This window comes from Dendrobates tinctorius, unplaced genomic scaffold (assembly GCF_039654945.1).
Source record: "Dendrobates tinctorius isolate UK_male_01 unplaced genomic scaffold, ASM3965494v1 ptg000162l, whole genome shotgun sequence".
Lineage (NCBI taxonomy): Eukaryota > Metazoa > Chordata > Amphibia > Anura > Dendrobatidae > Dendrobates > Dendrobates tinctorius.
Genome location: NW_027361829.1, coordinates 73,937,427 through 73,958,202, shown reverse-complemented (window position 1 = coordinate 73,958,202; position 20,776 = coordinate 73,937,427). Strand labels below are relative to the sequence as shown.

The 20,776-nt window shown below is 43.6% G+C and overlaps 1 protein-coding gene across 1 annotated transcript in view; it reads right to left on the bottom strand.

Moving 5' to 3' along the window:
- The window catches only part of LOC141052558 (transmembrane channel-like protein 2), a 362,090-nt gene that overhangs the window by 115,465 nt on the left and 225,849 nt on the right, over positions 1-20,776 (bottom strand). The window contains exon 12 of the mRNA XM_073549810.1: positions 9,376-9,555. Coding sequence (XP_073405911.1) covers positions 9,376-9,555 — 180 coding nt within the window. The remainder of the gene's footprint in view (positions 1-9,375; positions 9,556-20,776) is intronic.

Genomic DNA, 20,776 nt, shown 5'->3' with positions numbered 1-20,776 from the left:
AGGTCCATGCCGTCAGACTCTACACCCCTTTCTCCATGCGAGTGGCGGTGGTGTATCGTCCTCCCGGCCCCTCCCATCAGTTCCTGGATCATTTTGCCACTTGGCTTCCACATTTTCTCTCCTGTGACATCCCTACCCTCATCATGGGAGATTTCAACATCCCCATTGCTCTTCCCCTCTCCCCATCTGCTACTCACCTTTTATCTCTAACATCCTCATTTGGCCTTTCGCAGCTTACTAATTCTCCAACGCATGAAGACGGAAACTCCCTCGACTTGGTCTTCTCTCGGCTTTGTGCAGTGGATGATTTTGCAAACTCCCCTCTCCCGCTCTCTGACCACAATCTTCTTTCATTCTCTATAAAGAACTGCCAGGCTGCTCAGGTCACCCCCCCTGTCCAGACTTATAGAAACATACAGGCCATTAACACCCAGAAACTTCTGAAGAACTTGCAGTCTTCATTGGCCCCTATCTCCCTCTCATGTCCTGATTCTGCATTGAAGCATTACAATGAAACACTTCAAAGTGCCCTGGATGAATTTGCACCCCCTATAAATAGAACACCACAACACAGACGGCGACAACCCTGGCACACGGTGCAAACACGTTTCCTGCAGCGGTGCTCCAGGTGCGCCGAACGTCTGTGGAGAAAATCCAATCTACACAAAGATTTCATCCATTTTAAGTTTATGCTTAGAACATACAACACTGCCCTTCACCTCTCAAAACAAACCTATTTCAACACCCTCATCACCTCACTGTCCAACAACCCGAAACATCTCTTTGACACTTTTCATTCTCTACTCAATCCAAGAGTACAGGCCCCAACCACGGAGCTCCGAGCTGACAATCTGGCCAATTACTTCAAAGAAAAAATTGACCAGCTCCGACAGGAAATTATCTCCAAATCCCCTCATACCATGCACTGTCCTCCCTCCCCACTGCATCTAACTCACTCTCTGATTTTGAACCAGTCACAGAAGAAGAAGTAAGCAGGCTCCTTGCATCTTCTCGCCCAACTACTTGCACCAGTGACCCATTTCCGTCACATCTCCTCCAGTCCCTTTCCCCTGCTGTCACCCCTCACCTAACTAAAATATTTAACCTCTCTCTCTCTTCTGGTATTTTTCCCTCCTCATTTAAGCATGCCATCATACATCCACTACTTAAAATACCATCCCTCGACCAAAACTGTGCCGCTAACTATAGACCTGTCTCTAATCTTCCCTTCATCTCTAAACTCCTGGAACGCCTGGTCCACTCCCGTCTTATCCGCTATCTCTCAGAAAACTCTGTTCTTGACCCTCTCCAATCCGGTTTCCGCTCTTTACACTCCACCGAAACTGACCTCACTAAAGTCTCTAATGATCTGCTAACAGCTAAATCAAATGGTCATTACTCCATGCTATTTCTCTTGGATCTCTCTGCAGCATTCGACACTGTGGATCATCAGCTCCTCCTCACTATGCTCCGTTCCATTGGCCTCAAGGACACCGTTCTCTCCTGGTTCTCCTCCTATCTCTCCGACCGCTCCTTTACTGTTTCTTTTGCCGGTTCCTCCTCCTCTCACCTTCCCCTTACTGTTGGGGTTCCTCAAGGATCGGTTCTAGGCCCCCTCCTCTTCTCCTTGTACACTGCCCCTATTGGTCAAACAATCAGTAGATTTGGTTTCCAGTACCATCTCTATGCTGATGACACCCAATTATACGCTTCTTCTCCTGACATCACGCCAGCCTTTCTAGAAAACACTGGCGATTGTCTAAACGCTGTGTCTAATATCATGTCCTCACTATATCTGAAACTGAACCTGTCAAAGACTGAACTCCTGGTGTTTCCTCCCGCTACTAATGTACCTATACCCGACATTGCTATTTCTGTGTGTGGTTCCACTATTACTCCCCAGCAACATGCCCGCTGTCTTGGGGTCATACTTGATTCCGAGCTTTCCTTTGCCCCCCACATTCGATCACTGGCTCGCTCTTGTCATCTGCACCTCAAAAACATTTCTAGAATTCGACCTTTTCTTACTTTTGACTCTGCAAAAACTCTTACTGTTTCTCTAATTCATTCTCGTCTCGACTATTGCAACTCTCTTCTAATCGGTCTCCCTCTTACCAAACTCTCCCCTCTCCAATCTGTCTTGAATGCTGCAGCCAGGATCATATTCCTCACCAATCGTTACACCGATGCCTCTACCTTGTGCCAGTCATTACACTGGCTACCCATCCACTCCAGAATTCAGTATAAACTTATTACCCTCACCCACAAAGCCCTCCATGGCTCAGCACCACCCTACATCTCCTCCCTTGTTTCAGTATACCACCCAACCCGCGCCCTCCGTTCTGCTGATGACCTGAGGTTAGTATCCTCAATAGTCAGAACCTCACACTCCCGTCTCCAAGACTTTACACGTGCCGCGCCAATTCTTTGGAATGCACTTCCCAGGTCAATACGATTAATCCCCAATCCCCACAATTTTAAGCGTGTCCTGAAAACGCATTTATTCAGACTGGCCTATCGCCTCAACACATTAACCTAACCTATCCCTGTGTGGCAGAGCCAAAAGTTTTACCATAACCAGGTTCCCAGCATCATGTTCCCACATGCTTTATGCATCCATTAGCCCTCTGTGTCTGTACTGTTACACACTTAACATTATGGCTGGTCCATACAATCAGAGCAACTGTTACCACCCACCTTTCGTGTCTACCTCTTTCCTCATAGACTGTAAGCTTGCGAGCAGGGCCCTCACTCCTCTTGTTATTTGTTATAATCTACTGTATGTGATTATTGTTATGCTGTAATGTCTATTGTCTGTACAAATCCCCTCTGAAATGTAAAGTGCTGCGGAATATGTCGGCGCTATAAAAATAAAATTTATTATAAAATTTATTATTAACCTGTTCAGAAAGAGTGTGCATAGGATCCATCACACACACACAGGTGAATGGGAGCAGAGAAAAAAAAATGGTATGGGTCAGTTATAATGTCAGAGACACCGCACTGCACTTGCTCATAGAGCCAGTGCGCATGTCCTGAATACAGAAGCAGTGCTCAAAGATACCTGTGGAGAAGGGCAGCAGAGGTGACCATGCGTGCTTCAGGCTAATAGTGTCAGGGTCCAGTCAGAGCTGGAAGGTAAAGAGGCATAGGACCTGCGGACACTGAAACTGAATAATCTGGCATGGGACCTATGGTCATGTGACTGCAAGGGGGCGGGGCTTAGCGTCCTGTTTTCAGATAGGACAGGACACCATACAACAACTCAGAGTCAGGCAAAACAGAGGTCACAGCAGTACGGGCAAACGAGGTACAGGAGGGACAAACAGACGGGTAGTCAGACAAAGCCAAAGGTCATACACAAGAGAGCGATGTGGTACCAAGGGGACAAGCAGAGAGAAGTCGGGTCACAAGCAGAGAGTCATACACGAGAGGTAGCGCAGTACAAGAGGGTCAGGCAGAACTCGTAACAGGGACAGAACCAGATCACAACCGAACAAGCAAGCAAGATATCAGGCACACGTATACAATCAATCAATCAATCAATCAAATTTATTATCGCCAAGTACATATTACATATATACAAGGAATTCTTTGTGGCAAAGAGGCAACATAATATATAACAACAGATACAACAAGTAACATCTAACAAGACAGATACAGTATACAAGAGGTCACTTAACTCAGCCGAGGGCAGGAGTATAACTGACACCGGACCCAGGTCCAGTGAGCACTAAATAGCCTCCTTCTGCCAGAGAGAGGCAGCACAATTAACCCATAGTCTAACCAGGACGGGTCAAAGTGAAATCCCATCCTGGATCATGACAGATTTGATGTGGTGGTCCTTCATCCACACATTGATTGACCTAGTTGTGTGGCATGGCACATTGTCCTGCTGGAAAAAAACAGTCCTTAGAGTTGGGGAACATTGCCTGAGCAGAAGGAATCAACTGTTTTTTCCTGGATAACCTTGTATGCGGCGTGATTCATACGTCCGTCGTAAAGAATATCCTGCTCAATTCCAGCCTTGCTGAAGCATCCCCAAATTATCACCGATCCTCCAACAAATTTCACAGTGGGTGCAAGACACTGTGGCTTGTACGCCTCTCCAGGTCTCCATCTAACCATTAGATGACCAGGTGTTGGGCAAACTTGAAAATTAGACTCATCAGAGAAGATTACCTTACTCCAGTCCTCTATTGTCCAATCCTTATGGTCTTTGGCAAACTTCATCCTGGCTCTCCTTTGCATCTCATTGATTAAAGGCTTTTTTCTAGCTTTACATGACTTGAGCCCTGCCTCTAGGGGCCTGTTATGAAGTGTTCTTGACATGCACTTCATCCCAGCTGCCGTTTGCTATTGCTTTTGTAGGTCACTTGATGTCATCCTGCGGTTGCTGAGTGACAATCGAATAAGATGATGGTCATCCCAGTCAGTGGAGAGTCGTTTTCGCCCTCTGCTTTGTAGCTTTGCTGTCCCCAATGTCTGCGGCTTGACCTTGTTGTAATGGACTGCTGTCTTAGAAATTTTAAGGATGGAGGCAACATGATGCTCACTGTATCCCTCTGCTAGTAAAGCCAGAATTGAGCCCTTCTTTTCATCACTCAAGACTTTTCTTTTCAACTTCTTTGGCATGGTTAAAAGTTGTTTTTTTTTTTATTCCTATTACTTTTGGGATATTACTAGCGCTTGTTTTGCCATCCAGCTTGTCCTATTATAAGAGGATTGTGAACACCACAGCAGAGTTTTTTTATGTTTTCATTCGTTAAATAAGATTTGGTTCAGGTGATCACCTAATAATAAGCAAATTAAGGCCTCTTTCACACATCAGGTTTTCGCCGTCAGGCGTGATCCGGCGCTTTTGACAGAAACCGGATCCGGCGAAATGCAATGCCGGATCCGGTTTCCCCCCATTGACTTGCATTTGCGCCGGATCGCGCCGGATGGCCATGCGTTTCATCCGGTTTTCGCCGGATCCGGCAATGTGTCGCGATCCGGCGTCTGGAAAAAACGGCTACTGTAACGTTTTTTGTCTCCGGCGAAAAAGCCGGACCCGCCGGATCCGGCGCGTCCGGCTTTTTCACACAATGAAAGCCTATGAGCGCCGCATTGCGCCTGATCCGGCGAAAGCCGGATCCGGTGGCCGGATCCGTTTTTTTTGGTCTGAGCATGCTCAGTAGCTCTGCCCACAAGACATATATAAAAGCAAGACAGTGGGACCCACAGCCACACCCAACATGCCACCCAAGAAAGCAACCAAGCGCAGCAGGAGAAGGCAGGAGACCACTGCAGCACCATCAGCACCACCACCACCCCAAATGGAGCAGCAAATGGAACATGCTGAGGAGGGGAGTCCAGCAGCAGATGAGAGACGGTAATTATCAAATCCCCCATTCCTCCAAACTAGGGCCATGGAATATCAAGATATTCATTGGCCCTTTGTTTCTCTTTATTCAACAGCCGCCCAAGAGATGCAGCAGCAGCAGCAGAAATGGCATCACTGGCAGCAGCAACAGCAGCAGCAATACCCACAGCCATGGAGTCTGGCCATCAACAGGACAGCACATCTTCTTCTGGGAGCCCTCCCTCGCATCGTCAGCGTTTGACGGTAAGTTTTTATTTCCAAAATCCATCATCTCTGTAATATATGTCTATTCATTGCCTTTTATTTCAAAACAGGAATCACAAGATGAAGAGGAGCTCCCAGAAGAAGAAGGAAGGGGTGGACAGACACCTGGAGTGGGCTCACAATTGGTAAGTTTTTTGCATCAAACGCAGAAACACAACATCACACTACACACAACACATAGAAAACAATGTTCTGCAGACCACACACAGCAAACAAATGCCTACATCCAAAGACATAACATTTTTTGTTTTCTTCTCTAGTCTTCCCAATCTGGTGCTCGGCCAAGAGGTCCTCGCAGTGCCTCCCAGGGTCGTCGGCGACAGCAACGCGGCGGTCACCAGCGTGTAAGTATAAATATTTTTGCTTTGTTTTTTTGCACTTTTTATTTCATTTCTTTTGTGGAGGCTAATTATGTTATTTTTGTCTTTTTCTTTAACAGCCTTCACAGCGTGCTCCCGACTCTGACGGTGAGGATGGAGGACTCGATGTGGACCACCTCATCGATCTCGTCAGAGAAAGGGAGCCACTCTGGAATATGGCTGACCGCCGCCACGCTGACCTTATCGTTACCCGACGACTCTGGGAGGAAATCTGTTCGCTCCTTGTGGGCCGCTGGGAAGACCTCGATGTTCGGGCCCAGATTAAAGAGCGTAAGTATATACAGTACCGGTTGCTTGATGTAAACCAGTGTTTCCCGAACTCCAGTCCTCGTGGTCCCCACGGATCATGTGTTCAGGATTTCTATTTACTATGGAAATCCTGAAAACATGACCCCTGGGGACCATGAGGACTGGAGTTTGTGAAACACTGATGTTGTATACTAACCACTCCTTTCTCGTTTCAGGGAACAGAATTGTGAATCGGTGGCGGTCTGTGAGGGATCGTTTCAAGAAGGAGTTCAATAAAGAGATGCGGGCCCCGAGTGGATCTGGAGGACGCAGGAGCAAGTACAAGTACGCACAAGCCCTGTCGTTCCTCCGGGAAACAATGGTCACTAGAAGGTAAATATTACACACCACATGTGAAAAAAAATGTTAGATGTAACTTTTTTTTTTCAGCCAGGGCCATACCATGTCAGTATTTTAATTGTTTTTTTTTCTCTTTATTCCACAGCACGGTGAGCAGCACTCGGGAGCCTGCCCGATTGGACCCTTCTGAGGCGATCCCTGAGGAGACCGGCACCGAGGGACACTTCGACCGCCCCGGTACATCTGCACCTTCCCAGCCTTCCCACACATTCGACCCATCTGTCCCATCCACCAGCACAGGAGCATCGTGGCCGCCTACATTACATGAAGCTGCTGGTGAGGAGATCACTTTCCCTTTACCCCACCCTTCTGCCCCTGCCACCTCTAGTACACCTGCGGGTACTGGGCGACAGCGGCAGAGGGGTCAGGAAAAGAGTTATGCGCAAGAGTTCTTGCATCTGAATGCATCTTTCCAGAACTGTCTAAAAGTCTTGTCAGAGCAAATCTCCGCAGGCTTTCAGCAGATCAACTCCAGCATTCTGGAGGTGAAGACACTTCTGCAAACCATGCATTCAGAAGCAAGATCTTCGCCAAACCACACCTTTTTCAGGTCTGTTGTGGAGCGCATGGCAACACTATCTCCTGCCCAGCAGATGCATATAATGCATTCGTGCCACGGTGCTCTACAGCAGGTTACCTCCCAACCTCCACCTCCCACCACTGTAGTTCCTCCACCTGCACCCCCTCCAGCCACTTTCCATCCTCCCCCTCCTATTACATCTGCACCCCCTCCAGCCACTTTCCATCCTCCCCCTCCTATTACATCTGCACCCCCTCCAGCCACTTTCCATCCTCCCCCTCCTATTACATACCAGCAACCTCACCAGTACCAGCAACCTCCCCAGTACCAGACATCTCCCCACTTCCAGCAACCTGCCCCGTACCAAACTCCTTCCCCGTACCAAACTCCTTCCCCGTACCAAACTCCTTCCCCATACAACTTTCCATCAACATCATCTGCTCCTACAGTCCCTGCCCAACCCTCCACTCCACCGCCCACCACCTCTTCTGCCTCCCACATGTCCACCCATTCTGTAGCTTTTTCCACACCTTCACCTCTAACTGTTCCTTCCCCACCACGATCCCAGTCCTCTCTCCACACACCCAGTGTCGAAGTGTCCCGCAGCCCCTCCAGCAGTATTTCCACCCCACACTACACAGATTTGTAATGTGTGTTTTTTAATAAAAATGCCCATTGGGTTTAAAACCTTTATTAAAAAAGTTTTTTGCACTTTAAAAACAGTTTACAAAAAAAAAAAATTTTTAAATAAAAGTTAAATTATCGTTTCACAATGGTTGTCTGTCATTTCTTTCTGCGGCGAACTATGTTTAAAAAAAAGGTTAAATACAGGGTATTTCAAAGGTAAAAAGGTATTCAAAACCAGGTATATAACTGTGGGTAAATTTTAGCTTTTTGCCACAGTTGTGTTCCTGGTTGTGTTTGAAGCAAAGTATTTCACCTAAAAAGTTGTGTTTATTGTTGGTGATTTCCTAACAATGTACACAACTTTTGTTAAAAGGTGAAATACTTTGCATAAAACACAACCAGGTACACACCTGTGGCCTAAAGCTAAAAATAGTAAGACCATGACAAGATAGCCAACTTTGGTTGGCAAAGGTATATACTGTTGGTCCAGAAGGTACACAAGTTTGGTTAGGGCACAAATCTTTCACACTCTGTCATCCTGCCAGTGTACTCTGCCTTGAGGTGACATAAAGTATAGTGCAAAATTGTCCCTCATTACTGAAACCGTCACAGAACTTCTAGTGGTAATATTTCCAATGACAACATCCATCTTCACCAGTAACTTGCTCTTCTCTCCAACCTGCACTTTCTTCTCTACAACCTGTCAAAGAAGGGCTGTAGGAACATGCTATATATAGTTTTCCAGTAGCCAATCCCGTTCGGAAGGCCACAAGGGTCAATTTTAAAAACCGGATCCGGCGTAATCCGTCGAAAAACGGATAGAAAAACGGATGAACCGGATGAGACGGATCCGGTTTTGTCTGTCAAGAACAAGACGGATCCGGCAGAAAACCGGATCCGGCACATCAGGTTTTACAAAACATTTGCCGGATCCGGCATTCCGGCACGACGCCGGATCGCGCCTGACGCCGAAAACCTGATGTGTGAAAGTAGCCTAAGAAGAATGAGGTGTACTCTCTGGTTGGAATTCAACTGACACAGGAACGGAATGGCTGTCAGACATGTAGAGAAGCTGATTGTTATAAAACTGCACAGTGGTCTCTTAATTTTTGCCAGACCTGTTTGTGTGTGTGTGTGTGTGTGTGTGTGTGTGTATATATATATATATATATATATATATATATACAGTATATATAATTAGCATTAACATTGACTAGAGATGAGCATATAGGGCAAAGTTTGAATATGCCTGTTCAAGCTGATTTCCTCAGGAAATTTGATTTGCAGAGAAGTTATTCTCCTTGAAATGAATGTTAAAATCAAGCAAATTTTCTAATCTCTAATGTTGATTTTAGTTAGCAGCCACCCCTTCATGGATGATAGATGTGTGTGTGCTTGTTCATTGGTATTTTGCATTTCTACAATCTTCCCCTTAAAACCTTGTGACTTTTCTGTATGCTGCCAAGAGGCATTTTAGTCTGCTATTGTATCAGTAAGCATGATTTTTAACTGTGATTTTAAATAATTGCATATTAACCATAGCTTAAGCAATGGGTTTATTCAGGTCTTACTTTCTCATTCACATCATCCATCAAAGCCAGTAAGAAGGTGTAAAGATTGCCAAGGAACAAAGCAAAGATTCTTCCCAGCTGCCACTTTAATGCCACTCGAGGATGGTAATCTTCTAAGTTTGCAATTGTTTCGAAAAGTGGAGGACAAAACATTCCAAGTAATGACATCACTATCTCAACCTGCAAAATTATCATATGACAGAATTACATTGAAAAAAATCAATATACAAAATTTCACAGAAGACTTATCAGTAATTAATCTGTAAAAGAAACTCTTTCGGACCTGATTCATCAAGCAGTTCCTCAGTTTTCTGACATAAAAATGCTTTAAAAGACGCAAAATTGCCCAAGCCTCTTTAAAAATATGATGCATCTTACTCTATTCCCCTATCCATCAAGACTCGTGTACAAAATGATAGTCTTGATGAATCGGGTCCTTAGTTTTCCAGTAAATATTATACAATTCAAACATATATAATATCCTTGTAACTAACTAAAAGAAAGCTTCAGAAAAAATACTCAGAAATGCAGAAATTAAAGAGACAATACTTGAATTATAATAATAATAATAATAATAATGATAATTTTATTTCTATAGCGCCGACATATTCCGCAGCATTTTAGAGGGACATGTACAGACAATAGACATTACAGCATAACAATCACATAGATCAAAACAGATATAAAAGAGGAATGAGGGTGCTGGGAATTATGGGAATTAAGCCTTGTCAAGCCCAGTACCAAGTATGACTCAGTATATACATTTTACTCAGTGTTGCGATAACACAATTGAATATATAGATATTTAGAAGGTAATATAGCCCCTGTCCACTCTGTGCCATAATAATCTGTCATGGAAAGCGTCTCATGTGCACCAGAGAGAGTGTACAAAAGTCAATCATATTTTACTGATTATAAGACGCACAAATTTTTCCTATCCACAAATTTTGGATAGGAAAAACATTTTTTTAATAAAATTGTGGTGCGTCTTATAATCATGGCCACTGCACTCTGTAAACCTACTCTTATGATTTCAAGGGACGATTTATTATTCTGGAATCATCCGCAATTTCTCATGGACTCCCCTTCTTGGAGCATGATTGCTAATTCAACAATTGAGTACATAAAATCCATTACTTCTGTGAAACCTGTGGAGGTGTACTGCAAGAGAGGTAGGAGAGGAGGCGTCCTGGCATGCCTTCGGAGGAGAGGGTTCAGAACAGCTCTTCCTTCACTCCACTTGGCTAATGTCCGCTCCTTATCTAACAAAATGGAGGATCTGAGCTTACTTTGTAACATGAGATCTGATATGGCCAATTCAGCTGCTCTTTGTTTTACTGAGACCTGGTTGAATGAGACCATCCCTGATTGTAGTCTGGATCTACCTGGTTTTGTTATCTACAGAGCTGACCGTGATTGTGTAGCTTCAGGTAAACAAAGGGGGGGTGGGGTATGTCTCTACATCAACACTAGCTGGTGCTGTGATGTTAACATACTGGGAAAAGGTTGCTCTCCAGATCTAGAGTACCTTGCACTCAATTGTAGACCATTTTACTCTCCAAGAGAGTTTTCATCTATGGTTCTGGTTGCAGTATATATTCCCCCTCAAGCATCTGTTAAAGCTGCTATTGGTGAATTAGCTTGCAAAATATCAGAATGGGAGAAAGGATCTCCAGAAGCATTTGTGATCGTAATGGGGGACTTTAACAAAGGAAAACTCAACCTGGATCTCCCAAATTTACTCAACATATAAACTGCTTCACGAGAGAGAACAATACGCTTGATCACTGCTATACAGTCATAAAAGGGGCCTACAGGGCAGTGAGGAGAGCAGCAGTGGGCTTTTCAGATCATTGTCTAATTCATTTAATTCCAGCCTACAGGCAAAGGTTGAAAACATCCAAACCTACAGTTTATACAAAGAAGACATGGTCTGAGGAGGCAAAATTGCAACTACAAGCATGCTTTGAATGCACGGACTGGGAGGTATTTCAGGAAACATGCTCGGGTCTGGATGAATGGGTTGATGCAGTGTCCTCATATATCCGTTTTTGTGAAGACACGTTTATTCCATCCAAATCTGTCCACTTTCGGGGAAACAACAAGCCGTGGTTTTCAAATAAAGTCAGGTTGATCCGTAAGAGAAAAGAGGAGGCTTATAAAGCAGGCGATATTACTGAATTCAAGAAACTTAGGAACTCGCTATCTAAAGAGATCAAGTTAGCCAAACACGAGTATGCAAAGATTCTGGAGGAAAGGTTCTCATCAAAAGATACTAGATCTGTATGCAGAGGATTAAGAGAGGTCACCAATTATAAAAGCCACCCCACTATAGTGAACCCCAGCAGAAGTCTGGCAGCAGAGTTAAATGAATTCTACTGCAGATTTGAGGCAAGCTCTACACACAGTGGCTATTCATCTCTAAGCTCCACAGTCTGTTCATATAAAGATCATTCATTGTGCAACACCCAAGTAGTGATCTCCGAGGCAGAGGTGATACGCATCCTAAAGGGACTTAAGGTCAAAAAGGCACCTGGCCCTGATGGTGTATCTCCAATGTGTCTGAAAGTATGTGCTACCCAGCTTGCCCCTATACTGACAAATATATACAATGTGTCACTGAAAGAGTGTGTTGTACATCAGTGTTGGAAAAATTCCACAATTATCCCTGTCCCCAAGAAAGTGGGTCCTCTGAGTTGAACGACTATAGACCAGTAGCACTCACATCTGTAGCTATGTAAGTCTTCGAAAGAATTATGATGTCCCACCTGATAAAATTCACGCAGAAGCTATGGGATCGGCTTCAGTTTGCCTATAAGGAGAATTGTTTGGCAAACGACACTGTCAATCTAGCACTGAAGTACATTTTGGATCATACAGATGAACTGCACTCATATGTCCGGATTCTTTTCATGGACTTTAGCTCAGCGTTCAATACCATTGATCCGAATTTACTTCATAAGAAAATGGTAGCTCTTGGAGTCCCTCTCAACTTATGCTTGTGGATTTATAACTTCCTGACAGCCAGGATACAGAGTGTAAAAGTTGGACCATTCACTTCGGATACCTTGGTCACAAACATCGGGGCACCTCAGGGGTGTGTTTTGTCCCCGTTACTGTTTTCTCTCTATAAGAATGATTGCATCTCTTCAGCAGACTCAGTAAAAATCTTGAAATTTGCCGATGATATGACACTGATTGGTCTCATCAGGGGAAATGCTGAAGACTTGTATCGGAGTGAGGTGGGAAGAATATGTGACTGGTGTAAAGCCAATAATCTTGTACTCAACACTAAAAAAACTGCTGAGATGGTTGTGGATTTTAGGAAAGATCAACATGAGATACTTCCAATCTACATCCATGACGAAGTGGTTCTTAGGGTCACAGAGACCAAATTCCTTGGTGTTATCATCTCTCATGATCTTAAATGGGGGAAAAACGTGGATGCTGTTATAAGAAAAGCACAACAGAGGATGTTCTTCCTGCGTCAGCTGAAAAGATATGGTTTGTCTAAGAATCTGCTGATCTTATTCTTTAATGCTGTCATCAGATCTGTGATTTGTTCCTCTCTGATAGTCTGCTATGGGGGGAGCCACTGCGCATGACAAACTCCGCTTACAAAGGACTTTCAGAACAGCAGAGAGAATTATAGGTTCCCCCTGCCTAAAATCCAGGACCTTTATGATAAGTGTATTCGATCCCATGCATTGAAAATTTCATCCGATCCCTCTCACCCGGGACACTCCTCATTCCAACTACTCCCTTCAGGACGTCGCTTCAGAGTCCCCAAATGCAGCACCAACCGCCATATGAACAGCTTCTATCCACTCTCTGTTCAACAATTAAATCGTCATGTGTAGACTATATACTGTATCTGTCTTGTTAGATGTTACTTGTATCTGTTGTTATATATTATGTTGCCTCTTTGCCACAAAGAATTCCTTGTATATATGTAATATGTACTTGGCGATAATAAATTTGATGATTGATGATTGGTTGATGATGATGATTGATATGAAAGCTTAGTGATTAATCGCCTCACAACAAGTTGCCATAGAAACAGCTCAGGGCTTACACACTTCCTGAGGTAGCTTCCAGTTCTGGGTGATTCAGGCTGCCTGAGGGAGCAAACACTACTGTTCCCAGCATAGTTTTCCATGCGGGTCCACGCTGAGGGGGCATCTTTCTCTACATAATCTCCTCCACAAAGGAGTGAAGCCTCATCCTGTCAAGAGAGATAAAGCTGCACATGTGTTCTCCTGCATGCTGGTTATCCTGTGTGCTTCTAGCCAGGACAAGATCCACGTGGCTGCCATGCCACTGACTTTGCTTATCCTACCCACTGCGAAAGGGAACCGTAGGCTCAAAACTGTGAGTACTTCCACACTTTAATGTGTTTCCATCGAGAGCCAGTCTGTGAAGGTCCCCCCATCAGTGTAATATTTCTTGGACTGTGCATAGCACTTTCTCTAATAGCAAGTGAAGAGAACTCTGCTACAGCTGCCCTGAGAGACCATAACCTTGCTTGTCTCATGAGAAGTGAATCATTACTTTCATATGCACAATATACTGTGAACTTTGCCTTTAAGTGAGAGACTGTAGCCCATTACAACTTTCAGTAAAATTGTTATGTTTACAAGTTCACCTGTGAGTCTGGCTGCTTGAGATTGCCCAAACACCATGGGTGCTCCTAAACCTGTGCCCAGACACCACCGCTACAGGAATGCCTCCTGGGGGGTCCTACAGTATATCACCCACAAGTGCCACCTCTTGCTATTGGCAATTGTTGTGGGCACAAGGGAAGTGTTGAGGGGTCCAGTGACCCACTTCAGCTACCGTGACATCATTATCTGCTGCCAGTGGGAGTACATGCCTCAGCTGGCCCTTCTGCAACATCTGGCGCCTTCCCAGTGGCCTGCCACATCCATCCTGACCTACCGCTTCATTAATCCACCAGGTAAGTCTAACCAAACACTCAGGTTATAGATTCCGAAGGTGCAGAGGAAACTAAACTATTGCTGTTGGAATAGAAGATTTACCTGGAAAAGTTTTGCAACTTCATGTGAGCTGATAGGAACTTGTTCAGGCTGTGCAAGACATTGATTTCAGCCCACATGGGTGCACAGTTTTGTACTTCTGTGGTTTCACCACTGGCTGCTCAACACCAGACAAAGCCTAATTATCTGGGTGATATTCTGCTTGGAGAAAATCTACACAGTTACTCTAGTTTATCTACTGGCCACCAGAATTTTGCAGATGTCCTCTCATAGAAAAAGGCATAGACACTACCTTTTTCCAGGTACTGAACCACTCAGAGAAATAGTTGATATCCTATCTCAACCAAAGACTTATGTCATAGCAGGTAAGAAATGCAGCTGGCTGATGCCCTAATCAGATCCTTTTGACAATGCAATGCCTCTGAAGATGTACCTTCACACGCAATTGAACATGAACATATCCTTACTATCATCTCTGCTCCTTCCAATTCACCACCTAAAGTTGTTTTTTTGGTCTGAAAAGCGTTCCACTAGAAAATCTTATCTTTGGCCTATTTTTTGTTTGTTTTCTCTGGTTATCTAGGACTTCATCACACTACTGAACTGTTTTCTCATTGCTATTGGCTGACGAAATGGAGGTAATTGATCAAAGAATTTGCTGCATCTTACTATAAGGTTTTGTAATTTAAACCCTCAAGTCAAGCACCTCTCAGTCTTCTCAGTCTCTTTCTATACCAAAGACCCCTGGGCCAAGATTTCCATGGATTTTGTTACAGATCTTCCTGAGGTTCACTACTATGTAGGTTAAAGAGGACCCTTTCTCCAAGTTGTCTTGTTTGGTTCTAAAATTATCAGGACTTCCATCTGATCCACAATTAGCTCTAGTATTTTGAGGAATAAACAATTTCTAGGTCCACGGTCTCCCAGCTCTTATAGTCTCTGACTGTGGTGTGCAATTTGTTCCCAGATTCTGGATGTCACACCAGAAGACTTTGAAAATCTTTTAGGACACAGAGCAATATTTACAAATATTCTTTAAATCAAATCAAGATAATTGTTCAGTTTTATTTCCTTGTGCTGAATACACACACAAAAATTCAATTTCAGATTCTTGTTGGAAATCTCCATTTCAGTGTATGGTCGAGAACATTTTATTTCTTTGTCCATTGCACCTTAAAGTCTACTTCCATCTGTGGACAACATCTCTAAGGATACTCATAACATCTGAACTGTGGTGCAATCCAATTTTTTGCATCTACAGTTAAAGCAAAAAACGTTTGCTGTCCCCAACATCACGTCTGGAGAAAAGGTTTGGCTGTCCGCCAAAAACATTTGTTTAAAGACTCATTCCAAAAAGTTTTAAATTCTTCAGCCCATTACAAATTATTCAGCAAATTAATAGTATAATTTTCTGTCTAACACAACCTCCTATGCTAAAAATCACTAATACCTTTCACATCTCTACCATACTCTCTGGTCCTAAACAAATTCTCTCCTAACGTCATCACATTTCCTGATTCTGCCTCTGATCTAGACACAGAGTATGAAATCAACAAATATCTGGATTGCAAGAAGGTTCCTGGAAATCTCTTCTACTCTAAAGATAAAAGAAGTGCACTGGGCATCTCATCTGGGCTGGCCTCTGCTCCCTTACCCAATACTGTGCTCTACATCAGGTTTTATAGTTTGTACAGCATGTCTCAGTGATCTCATCTCCCTAGGCTTCTTAATGCCAGTGTCTGTGTTTAGGCAGCACTGCTTTCAGTTTAATTCCATTGAGACTCTGACTCAGCTTCTTCTGTTACTACTAACTCTTCATACTTCTGGGATTCAGCAACTGTCACCTGCAGCTCTACAAGACCATCTTGTTAACCCTATGTTTGCAATAAGCACTACGAACTAACATTAGAGACTGTTCTCACTGCATTATAATCAGCTATGAATTCCATTACTTGCATCTGCTGTTCATTTACCCATTGAGTGCTGCTAACATCAGATACTGTTCTTGGCATCAATTCACATTGCAGTGATACATGTGGAGCGCCCGCCAGGGCAGTGGGGTACTTCGGTACCGGGCCGCTCCTTGAAGAGGAAGTGTCACAGTGGCGGTGACCCGGTCCGTGGCCCTGGGCATCCAATAAAAGGGGAATATTTACAGGGGAGAAATAAAGAGTTTGCAATGAAGTGTTTGTGAAGCCACCTGTGGTGTCTGGTCAGAGGTGACCAGCGCTGCAGTGCAGATCCTCTGGGACTGATAGTGTGATGCAGCAGATTTGGAATAGCTCTCCACAGGCAGAGCTGTTGTCCCAGGGCAGTGGTTGGAATACAGATGTAGTAGGTGATGATGATGTTAGATGTAGCAGTGCTGAGTGAGCGTTGCAGGAAGAATTCAGAGGACACAGCTGGGTGCAGTTCCAAAGCTTTACTCACAGTTCTGGTGCACACAGATGCCTGCTTGGTGCTGCATCCTCCAGGTGAGGGGTTCAGCAACCTTCCAGGCAGATGGAGAACACCCTTCCAGCACTCCCTTCAGTATGTGCCTTTCCTGGATGTCTCTCTGTGTTGCTTTCTCACCTCTTCCTACACAACACCTCACAATCAGTGTCCCAGGCCAGCAGCCGCGGACCCTGTCAGGTAACGTCCTCTCTGAGTTCCCTTACTCCATTATGGCTGCCTTTCCAGAGAAGATAACTGTGGCTAATGGCTGAGGTACCTAAAGGTGAAACAACTGTCGGCTTTCCAGCTGAGTCTGTTGCCCACTTCACTGGGCTAGGTGCCGATACCCTTCTGCGACCTGATCCCTACACAAGATGTCCGTCAGCATGGAACAAGCCCTGCGGGCAGGATGTCCACTGCTCTGTGCCTATAGGATCCCTTCCCTCTTACAGGGAGCTTCCTTCAGTCTTTTGTATCCTTTCCAGCAACTCCTCCCAACCAGGAGCTGCTCCACATGTCTTAACACCCCTTCTCCTATGGGAAGACTGTCTGTGCACGTCCTTCCACTTCTTCCCCTACAGGAAGATTCTTCTAACTTCCTTCTATTCTCCTGCTCTAAACCCTCAAGCTCCACCCACCTCCCAACACCCTTTCCTACCCAGAAGGGATGAGATCATCCTCCTGTAGGGTCCATCTAGGGTGTCCCACTGCTATAGTGTGTGTTGGGTGGAGGTGTTAGAGTGCTGTTAGGTGCCCCCACCTTACCTGGGAAGTGGGATACCAAACCTCTGGTTGAGGTGCAGTACCTCTGTGGCAACTGAACCCTCAGGGGTGCCACACATGCATTGGACTTGCTACCTACATCTCTGTGCACTTCAGACCAGGCATTTTCTTTTGCATAGGCCCTCCTGTCTTAATGGCTTCAGGCATGTAATGCTTCACCTGTTTGTCTGCTGTGCAGCATAGTCTGTTACACATGTCCTCGCTGTCCCATGTGCCTTCAGCCTGCTGCACCATCTCCCTGGGTCCATGTATCCACCCTGAACTGCAACATTTTGAATCCATCTCACCAGGTGAGGTTAGCACAAGTGCAGGATACAATTGGAATTTTTTCCCTCTGGCATGCATACTGGTGGGAGGAAGTAGAGGGCTCAGTCGTAGCAGGATGATGTTATCTATGACAGTAACACAGTCAGCTTAGTCTGTGTGCTACAAAAAATGGTCTGCTCCATCATAAATGACTAAGATGGATAATTTTAGTACCGTTTTATAGCAACAAAAAAGTCTGTAGGTGCGCAGTGTTGAAAAGGGTTAGATATTACACAGAGCAATTGGAAACTGCAATATTTCAATTTGCGGCAAATAGATTAACTACTAATCAATTTTATTTAAATGTAATAAAATCTGGTGAATTTGGATTACAGAAGCGTCAATGAGTTCTATTGGCTTCCCAGTTTTAGAATTTACTAACATTTGTATATATTTATATAAACATTGACTATTATCTGAGCTGCAGTGATGTAAAATATTTCAGCACTAATTCTCTTCCTTCAACTTAAAGTTTATTGCACTACAATAAATTCAGAATAATAGATACTGTGCACAGCAATGCTTTTTTGGTGTTTCTTGAATTTCTACATAAGGCGCCATTAAAGCAAATTTAAAACAGACAGCTTTGCATGATGCACGAGAACATGGGCAAAATAGTACTTTATACACTATTTTCAATCAACAACATATTTTTAACAAGTCTATTATAGATTTCCAAAGAGTACACTCATTATGCATAGTGCATAAAACGTGCCAACATTCTTCTTCTCAATAACTGCAGGGATCCAAACTCATCTTACAGTGACATCAGTACAAACGGTATATAACCAGGCACAATGAGACCAGTTGGATAGAGTGGTGTAAAGTACACAACCACTGGATACTCTAACATTGGAAACATGTTAAGTAAAATGACCAATCAAGCTTCTGTATCTGACAATCTGATGAATGAGTCTGGGTTTGGCAAATACCTGGATAATTTTACTCACCTGACTGCATTGTACCAACTGTAAAGTTTGATGAAGGAGGAATAATGTTGTTGGGATGTTTTTAAAGGGTTGCGTGGGCCATTTAGTTCTAGGAAAGGGAAATCTTAATGCTTGTGCACGCCAAGATGTTTTAGACAATTCTATAATTCCAAGTTTGCAGAAACCATTTTGGAGAGGCCCTTTTCTGTTCAAGCATAATAAGGCCCCTGTTCATAAAGCATTGCACATAAAGGCATGGTTGGGTGAGATAGATGCGAAAAACTTGAGTGGCCCCCACAGCACTAACATCAACGTCAATGGAGATTGTGAGTCAGTCCTCTCATCCTACATCGGTATTTGACCTCAAAAAGAGTCTCCTGAATAAATGGGCAACAAAAATATCATAGACAAGTTTCAAACTATTGTAGAAAGCCTTCACTGAAGCGGTTTTAGCTGGAAAGGGGACCAACTCTACATAAATGCCTAATGATTTAGAAAAGCTCATCATATAAGCTTCTGGTTTATATCTAGGTGTCTAAATACTTTTCTCTGTACATTGTATGTATCTATAAGTCAAAGTACAAACACAAATGATTCATGCACTAGAAAACAACAATCAAGTAAACAGCATTTTTCCTCCACTAACTCGAAGGAGGACAGCTACAGGTAATTTGATTTCCATGCTCTGCCATATTAGTGTAATCACTCCTTCTTCTAAAGTGTGTTATCGCCTAGTAGATGTGTATTAAGAAAATACCATTAAAATGTATACTCTTCCATCATTCACAATCATTAGGAAAGCAATTAAAAGCAAAATGCTCAAGACAGCATAAAGACAAAAGTATCGAACAAATATAGTTTTAATGAAAGAGTTATTAGGTTTCCAGACTGCATCTGAATGATATCCTTTAGACCTAAGAGACCAAGGTGTAGATTTTTAATCATAATGTAGAGCGCCATGCTATGTGAAAACCAAATCCACACCTCACACAATTGTCAAGCATAGTGATAAGGGGGTGAAGATTAAGATTTCTTTTGAAGCCTCAAGATCTTGCAAACTTGCTGTCATTGGTACAACGATCAACAGTACAGTATTGGGGGATTTATCAAGGCTTTTTCACCAGATTTATGAAGAAAAAAATAGTATTTTTTTTGCGCAATGGGAGGTTATGCTAAACATTTCAATTTGTTGCATTTTCATGACATTATAGGCTCAGCTCTGACAAAGTGGACTGAGCTAGGGCCAGGGGTGCCTGATGGGGCATGGCGACTCCTGCTTATCAAAGTCATTACAAAGACAGGTGTTTGCTGTGCCACAAAGCAGAGGCTGGCATAAGATTTTTGGCGAGACAAACATAGCGTTGCGTGCCACTATGCATGTCACCTTATTCATTAAGAAGCTCGCTGGTCTTGATGAATCGCCCCCAAAGTCTATATTGAGATGACTTGGTATCTTTAAGTCTAACCATCATTTTCATTTTTTTCATCATAAATTAATAGTACATTTGAAAATTAGCAAATTGTAATATATGTTATTAGAGAAATATGCTTCTTTCTCATCCTGGACTTATCATTCATTCTCAAAATTCTCAACTAATGAGTAAATTCTGTGTTCAACGAATACAGATTTTCACATTACTGAGACAGGAGATGACAGCTGATGCTCATAAAATTTTGTAGATAGCCAAAATGTGTTGTTTCAGTACTTGCAACAGAATGCCTGTGTTTGCCTTTAGATCATCGCTCTTCATTCCCACTCCTCTATCCATATTGTTATGCTTTACTTATATAGCATAACCATATTCCATAGCACTTTACATATACTATAATTGCTCTTCCCATTTGGGGCTTACAATGTAAATTCCCTATCAATATGTCTTTGGAGTGTGGGAGGAAACTGAAGTACCTGAAGGGAACCCATGTAGATACGGGGAGAACATATGAACTCCT